The 8,821-nt window shown below is 37.3% G+C and overlaps 1 protein-coding gene and 1 long non-coding RNA gene across 2 annotated transcripts; one reads left to right on the top strand and one right to left on the bottom strand.

Moving 5' to 3' along the window:
- The first annotated feature begins 2,199 nt into the window (after positions 1-2,199).
- LOC125271448 lies at positions 2,200-5,117 on the top strand. Its single transcript, XR_007185622.1, has 3 exons — positions 2,200-3,591; positions 4,176-4,276; positions 4,355-5,117. It is a non-coding gene; the product is annotated as an uncharacterized LOC125271448 (long non-coding RNA).
- Positions 5,118-7,321: 2,204 nt separating this feature from the next.
- LOC125271447 (carbohydrate sulfotransferase 12-like) lies at positions 7,322-8,821 on the bottom strand. The gene has a single exon (XM_048195510.1). The coding sequence runs from the start codon at positions 8,747-8,749 to the stop codon at positions 7,706-7,708; it is 1,044 nt and encodes a 347-aa protein (XP_048051467.1). The 5' UTR covers positions 8,750-8,821; the 3' UTR covers positions 7,322-7,705.

The following is an 8,821-nucleotide window of genomic DNA, read 5'->3' as shown; positions in this document are numbered from 1 at the left end:
GGCTGCATGAAAGATGTAGAAAATTTGGACACAACTCTGGGACCGCGATGAAAGGAACCTCAAGGATGATCCAGGTATGTGCAATTGTATAGGGCCACACATTGTAATATTTTGCCTGGGTCCCCAAATCCGGGATAGACTACCTTTTGGTTCAGGTGTCGTTGTAATGAAAAAAAACCTGTTTCATATTTTCTTCTGTTTTTCTGTACACGGATTCAGATAATTTGTTTGCTTAGATGTATATGGACTAGAGTTTAATTGATGATTCTGACACGTGACTTGAATACTTGTAAAAGAATATTCTTCAACTTTTAGTTTAACAGGATTCAACAAATGCATTCAAATGTTTGATCTTTTGCAATTCTGAATTAATTTCCTGAAAATACTATACTGTATATAAATAATATACTTTGTTTATATAAATATTAAAATATTTGCAAATACGGCTATATAGCCTACTAACCTATTAAAAGCGCGTTCAGGAGAGATAGCGGTTTACTCTGGCTCACCCGTAAAATACACAGGGGCACCTCCCTGAGAAACCAAATGAAAACTCGATTCAAACACGACTCCTCGTTTTGTGGAGAAAGAACGCCATTCGGACAACTATATGATGAGAAGATACTTGGCTCATTGAAGGTGAGTAAAGATTGATTTATCATTTTGGGATGAACCCAGAAGTAGGCTATGGTAGCTTATGTTGTTTATGCGGTAATTTAGTCGTGTCACTTTCAGGGCATCTATTACTTAGCATTACTATACGTTTTGGCATAACACTACAATTTAACAAGATCTAAAAAGCTGAAGACATGGACGACTAACAAACGCGAGTCTGGTGAAACAGGTGTTCGTTGGGTGGGGAACATGCAGGCCCGGATTAAGAACACGTTGGGCCCTGGGGCTATAGCAACACCAAGGGCCCCATTTCATATGACTGCCATGCCACAGTGTCTTGTACCACAAGATTTTTTTTAATTTTTTTTTGTTATTATTTTTATATTTTTACAAATTTAATTTTATCAAATCATTTTATATAAGCACAAGCACACTAAATACTCCATGCTATTTAACATATTTTAAAATATATTTAACATATAAAATATTTAACATATTTTAAAATTGCTGACACAATACAGTAATTCTTTCCTCTGATTAACACAAAATAAACTATTTTGAAGAATGTGGGTAACCAAACAGTTGATGGTCCCCAGTGATTTCCACATTATATTTTTTTCCTACTATGAAAATTAATGGGGACCAGCAACTGTTAGGTTACCTACATTCTTCAAAATATTTTCTTTTGTGTTCAACAGAAGAAAGAAACTCATTCAGGTTTAAAACAACTTGAAAGTGAGTATGTGATGACAGGATTTTAATTTTTGGGTGAACTATCCCTTTAAGGACAAGGGTCCACATGCTAACTATTAGGATGCTGTCACTTTAAGACCTGCACGCGTCCGATTTTCTCAACTCACTTCAGACATAACAAACTGTGTTTATGTAAACCTTTTGTGTATTTGACAGTATTATAGCGCAATCAGACGCGAAAGATGAAGTCCAGTAGTCAGGTGCTGTGTGTGCACGCTTCGGGTTTATGGGGTCAGAAAAAGCGCATCTCAGAACAGCACACGAATGACATGTTTAACTGGCAGGGCTTTAAAGCACATGCAAATAAAGAACTTTTGTGATTGCGAATAAGTGCAGTGTCCCATGAGTAACTCTACCGCTATGTTAAAGCAGAACTCAGTAAGATTTGCGAAGCTCCCCCTACAGTTTCCTTCAGTGAATCACACGGTCGTAAATACTCCAAGCGCAGCTCTGGACTCCAACGCTCACCAGCGCAGTAGTTTTGCAAATACAGTACAAGAAAGAGGAGGTGGGTAATTTGCAAATACAGTACACTCGATGGAGGTGGGTAATTTTCGAAATTGTCTTATAAAGTCATAATATACATTGTTTTTGAATTACCGTAAAGCATTTTGTCACTCTCGCGTGAACGTGAACATGAGGCGAGATTGTTTCGGGTCGGTGCAGCTCAAGTTGCAAGTGCTGTATAGAGTCTGGGAACGTGACGTCAGCAGCGCATTGCATTCTGGGACATTAGGTCACGGACAGTACAGTAGAGACTGGGAAATAGTGGAGGAAGATGTTAAAATTTATATTATACAGTTAAAAACATATTAGAATGGTGAACGCTGGCTGTGTTAACGTGGCGTAATGTAAGTAAACATCATACTAATAGCCCAGAATTTGAACGCAACGCGTTTAATTTCACGTTAAACGTTTTCCTCCCATAGAAACTATATGTAACAGTTACAGCAAAGCAGATGAGCCCAGAATGAACAGAACCCGTCTTATTACGCGTTAAGTCACTGTCCATTAAGCGTTTTCTTTATGGGAGGAAAATGCGTATGTGTTAAATGTGTTGCGTTCATATTCTGGGCTCATCTGCTTTTCTGTAGTAAACGCCAAACTAATAAAGCATTAGCATTAGTAAATTAAGCCACGTTAAGCTTTTTCACGTTAAGCATGTTATAATGTCCCTCATTTTCTGCCTTCCGGCTTAGAAACAATGGTGAAAGTGAAACTCAATGAAAATAATTTTGACCAAAATGTGGCTTTGTCATTTGTATTTATTACAGATTCATAACTTCTGATCCGTTTGAATATGTACGTGCTCATGCCATGAATAATGTACGAAAACGCGTTTAGAAATGTCATTTGTGATATAGCTCATTGCGATCACTCTCCGTGTTCATAAAGCAACACCTCTGATTCATTGTTAAGCTTCTCTCTGTAAGAAATCATGTATTTATTCCATTTAGGTCCACTAAAACGTACTTGGTGTAGCGATTCCACAATATAATTAATTTCAGAGCTGCATATACAGATGGTCAGGCTGTTATGTTATCCCTTAATGCTTTAACATGAAGAAATCAGGGCGATATGATGATATGCTGGCTGAGATCAATCTATATTGTGTTTATTATTTTATCTGGCAGATATATCGGTGCCACTTAGTTATTAAAAACTGAAATAGAGAAATCACTTTGGTCCTGTGTGTGGTCCGATAGAAGGCGTAAGTATGATTTCTATGTATGTGTATATCGTGTCCTGGCCACACGACTGAGCGATCGAATGAACACAAGAGATTCAAATATTAGCCCATTTATTCTCAGCAAGTACAAGCAGCTCTTTAAAAAATTAACGTAAATAAAGTCGTTTTTTCATCTGGTGATTTGTATTTATTGTCATTGTACGCTCCTGAGCGTGACCTAAAACATGGCGGCGACTACCCAGAATGCAACGCGCAGTGACGTAGTTTGCCAAGCTCTATTCTGGTGTAGACGTGCCAGAGGGGGTTAGTGCACGCCTCAAACACACCACTACAAGTCAATTAACCATCGTAAGGACTTAGAAAACTATTTATGAAGGTAAAAAAAGTTACTTAGTTCTGCTTTAACATGTGATATGTGAATGTGTTGAGGCCGAGTTGTACGGATGGAGGCACCAGAACTGCAACTGACAGAATGTGCTTCAAAGGCAGATAGTGGAGACAAATCACACGACATTGGTGTTCGTCATAAAACAGTAGGAAAGTTAATTCGGGATTTTTACGTGGGTGATGATGATGAGAGAAAAACATTGACATTCTGAATTCAAACGGCAATAAAATCAATCGACTCGACTCGATAAGAATAATAACTTGCTGCAGCTGCTATCTCACCTTCTTCAACATGTAAAGCACGCAGATCGGCGACGGTGTCGGTGGGTGAAGATAATTTTGAGCTGCCGCTGCACGCGGGTCTTCCACTGGCTCGGATGTTTTATGTGAACCGAAGTAGTTAGTTAGTTTTGGAATTTTTGCTGTAAGATTAGCATCCCTTTTCTCCCTTTCAAGCTTATTTTTCCTTTTTTGCGCACCACTATCACTTTTGTTTATCATTTTGAACACCAGCGAGGCTGAACAAGCAATAAAGGCCAATTTCCCATTTTCTAGTCTACATGCGATAGCATAACGCAAAGAGGCGTTTCCCGATGTCATGGCGCGAATTTTAAAGTGATTTTGATTGGATGGTGATTTATCAGTCAGGCACATTTTCCAATCATTTTTTCTTGTTATTTTATTAGACACAAATCAACCACCTATGACTTGTCAATCTCATTTCCTTCAGCCAATCACGGGCCCCCTCTACCCGCGGGCCCTGGGGCTTCAGCCCCACCTAGCCCTTATTTTAATCCGGCCCTGGTCTTATAGATGTGGAACGACATGAGGGTGAGTAATTGATGACAGAATTTTATGAAGCAACAAGAATACTTTTTGTGAGCAAAAATGTCTTCTCTTCCCTTCCAGTCTCCTACGCCGTTAACCTTATAAACTTGTATCATGGCCAGCTCTTGCATCAGCATCACACGCTTACATCGTAGTGCTCACGTGTACAATCCGGCCTCAGGAGGCGCATGTAACCAAAATGCTTTAGCCATAGGGCATGACATGTACAAAGCTTCATTGTTTACCTTGAGAAAACATTGCACTTGCTTCCTTGTGACAATATGAATACATTTTGAATGTGCATATTTAGACAGTCAGATCCATGATCTAGTAGTCTTAGATTGCTCGCTGTTCCCAAAGTTAGACTAAAACAAAGAGGAGAACGTGCTTTTGCTGTTGCGGGCCCTAAACTCTGGAACAGGTTACCAGTTAATATTAGATCTGCTCCGACATTACAAATTTTTAAATCTTTGCTTAAAACTCATTTTTCCATTCCTTTTAATGCATCTTGATGGTTTATTTTTGTATTTTGACTTCTGTTGGTTTTGATTTCCTTTTGATATTTTGTTGGTCAAATTGTCTCAATTTTATATGTGAAATTGAATTTGTGACATTATTATTTAATTGTTTTTGCTTGCATTTATTTTATCTGATGTTGTAATGCACATTGGTCAGCTGCTGCTGTTTTAATGGTGCTATATAAATAAACTAAACTTGAACTTGAAACACATAGTTATTTACACTGCACACTGAATATTTTAATTAGGGCATTCGTAAGTGTGCAAATCACACTGAGCAAACAGCTCCAGTGACTAATTTTAATGCCTCTGATTGGTCATTACATTCATACACTCTACAATCTGTGATTGGCTACAATGCTCAATGCAGCACAAAAAAAAAAAAAAAAAAAAATTGTAATGTTTGAAGGTTTTCCTTCAGCAGCTTTCTACTGGTCTTTTATCATTTAATATGATTTATAAGCCTGAAACTGCCTTTGACCCTATTGCTTTTTTTTTATAGTTAATATTTTATCAACAGGCAATGATAGGCTGTAAAAATGATTTGTAAATTAAAAACAAAGATTACTGGAATAGGTTTTATAAGACAATACTATTTTAGTCTTTCTACTTAAAGGCAGGGTAGGTAAGAAATTTTGTTCCAAATTTGTTTAAACTTTCTATATATATATATACATGCATAATTAAAATGTAAGAACTCTGATAAAAAGAGTATAAAAATCGAGTGACTCTAGACCGTTTAATCTGTATTAAACACAGCTCATTATTTCCATCCGGGACGAAACATAGGATTGGCTTAGGCGGCTGTCACTCTCTCGCAACCATGGCAACCACCCTTTTGCCACACATGACCTGCCCACTTGCGTGCGCACGTTTGATTTGGGGAATTCAAGAGGCATGGATCCTAGGAATACCAAAACAATGGCAGAGAAACAGCAAGCACAATTCACAGTACCGGCCTATGCAGTTAGTGAAGGCAAACCAGGCAAAAAAGGAAGACAGTAACAGTACAAGAAAAGGCAATGAACAAAAAGTCTTTGGATAAACAAAGAAATAAAACGCGAGTTAATATCGGCGTGGCTCTCCAGCGATGGCGAGAACTGAGGGAACTCAAGGGGCTGAAAAGTGACTCCTTGATGGCTTTATTTCTGCTGGACAGGTAAATCTTTCTTTTTGTATTTTGATCATACATATTTTTTTGTTTATTTTTTCATGAAGCATGTGTCATTAGCACACGTAGCTGCGTAATATAGCTAACATAACATTACTTAGCGAGCCGTAGTAGAGACGATAAATAATCTATAGGCCTAGCTCAAGATGATAGCTATAGTGTTGAATTGTGCATAATTTTGCTTTAGATAACTAAATACATGTTTAACAGATAGTAGGCCTAACGTTACTCCGCATCTAGGAACTTTTCTTAGAACTATATTTACCCTCTGTCTAACTCTTTTACCATGTTCACCTGTAAGTTTACCTGCACGTTTTTTTTCGCCTTTGTTTTGTTTTTATATTCTCTACCTATGTTTACTGATGTCTTTATCTTGTATCAGTGTGTGTGTCGTACACACTTTGTTGTATGTGTGTGTTATTATTTTGTGTCTGCAATGCAGTTGTGAGTTGATATTTGAGTGTATGTTACTCTGTTTATCTGTAGAACAACGTATATGTTATGAATCTTACACAAAATTCATCTTCATCACAGTGTAAATGATGGTAATGGAAAAACGTGTATCATGCAACCTGTTTTTAGCTTTGCCTTATAGATAACTAACTCGTTAGCGAATTAAATTATGTTTATCTTCATAATTATAAAGTTATTTTTATTACATGTGATTCTGACATGATGTCACTACATGCACTGTGCTCCTTCCTCTCCGCTCGTCTCAGGTAAATAATGCGTCTTCCAGCTGAGTGGTCGGAGTCGCACGTTCATGCGTTTTGGGGGCGTGGCTTTGGAAGGAGCCCAGAAGGGAGGGGGTGGAGTGAATGGAAATAATGAGCTGTCTTTAAAACAGTCGTGAGAGGTCTACAGACACTCGATTTTTATACTTTCTTTTTCAGAGTACTTACATTTTAAATATGTATTGATATATAAATAAAGTTTAAACAAATTTTGAAAAAAAAGTTTTTTATACATTTTTTACCTACCCTGCCTTTAAATTTACTAGCAATTTACAAGTGAAAATTGTTGCAAAGTAAATCCTACACCAAAATGTTTCAGTATACTGAGAGTGATCTGGTTTTCATGAAAGCCCTTTTATAAAATGTCTTTGAGCATTTTGCACCACCTTTTTCAGGCCTGCAGATTGTGTTTCCATGCTTCTGTTTATAATTAATAATACATACAGAGAGAGTATATGTATTAGAAGTAATAATACCAGTGACCTAACATGTCAATACATCTTCTGATCAGTTTATATTTTCAGGAAAGGTAAAAAAAAAATTATATATATATATATTTTTTAAAAATGTACTTGAACACTGATCATTTAAAAACCTTTAATTGTATTAATTAAACTATGACTTAAGTAAAGAAAAATACCTAAAATATGTATCATTTATCATTATCATCACTGCGACAGTTTTTAACAGTTCATTGACCTGAAAGAGACAATAACATAAAAAATTGAAGTATAGGTTAGAAGGTTAAATTAAATCTGTAAAACAGAATCTAGATTAAGATCATAAAACAGGAGTCTGAATTTAACAAAGAATAAAAATAGATTCCATCATGCCTCAAAGATGTTTAAGTATAACCAAGCTGCTTTTGCAGCCCTGGATAAAACATTGACAAAGTATCCTCAAGCCTGTCTCCATGCTTCATTTTGATGTCCGTAATTTTTTATAAAAAATTGAATATTAATATATAATATAGGTGTTGAGGAAATGCAAAAACAGTTAGCGATACTCATCACTCATGCAGAAGTGTCTCAGGTTTCTCATATTCAAATAATCTGAAGTCTGCTTCATAAAGATTGTAGAGTTTTCTCCTGTCAGCTATGGAAATGTTTGCAAACCAGTCTCGCTCCCAGTCTACTGATGTCCTATCCTTGTACCCGGGGGGAAAGTGAATATATTTTTCCAGCCCAAGAATCTTCAACAAATGTTCTGTATCCTCATCAAGAGTTTCCAGCTTCCCAACAAAATCATAGTCAATTTGGCACGGATGGCAGAGTCTGTACATCTGCTGCCAGTGTTCATTGAATGGATTCTCCTTCTCAGTCTGTGGATCTAACAGGTACTGAATAAAGTGAGTAAAGGACAGTCTGATACCTGCGGCGAAGGCCTCTTGAGCGGATTCAGGGGGGGTTGAAATATTAGCATAACGCTGAAGTATTGTGGAGCCATACTGTCTGTAGAAATCCTCATTTGGCTTAGCAAATTTGTTCCGGAAAGCAGAAATAAGGCGTACAAAAGGATCCTGTACAAAAAGAAACTTTGTGTAATTCTTTAGTCTGTGATGCATTAAAGGTCGTGAAAAATGACCATAGAGCCTTAGAAACTTGTTAAACGTCAGATGCAGAGAAGTATTGTGGGATAACGCTGATGGTATGTCAAGAGGATCCAGATATGGAGCTCCATTTTGTGCCTTCGGGTTCTGGCTGAGAACAATCATGACTCGTTTCCAGTTGGTACATGCTACCTTCGGTACAAAACAGTAAATAACACCATGATGATCATCCACAATGAGATGGTCCAGTGCTTTGTTCGGAATCTGGTCAAATGTGATTAATTTCTCTTTAAAATTCAGGCTACTATTGGCCGAGCAAAGCTCTCTTATAACACGTCTAAGATGTACTTGACGCAGTTTGAGGTGTGTGAGATCTTGTGATGAAGCTGAAGCTGTGTGTAGGGAAAAAGTCCCATCTCTCTCCTCATTCCAGCAAATTATGAAGAAGGTGACAAATACTGTTCCAGAAAGAAAGAAACACTGGAGCTGCCTCTGCATTCCCATTTTCACTGGACGCCTTTTCCAGATCCTCAATTTATTGAATCCTAAACATAGTCTCTGGAATTAATTGAGTTG

This window comes from Megalobrama amblycephala, linkage group LG7, assembly GCF_018812025.1.
Source record: "Megalobrama amblycephala isolate DHTTF-2021 linkage group LG7, ASM1881202v1, whole genome shotgun sequence".
NCBI classification, from domain to species: Eukaryota; Metazoa; Chordata; class Actinopteri; order Cypriniformes; family Xenocyprididae; genus Megalobrama; species Megalobrama amblycephala.
This window is presented reverse-complemented; position numbering and strand designations above follow the sequence as displayed.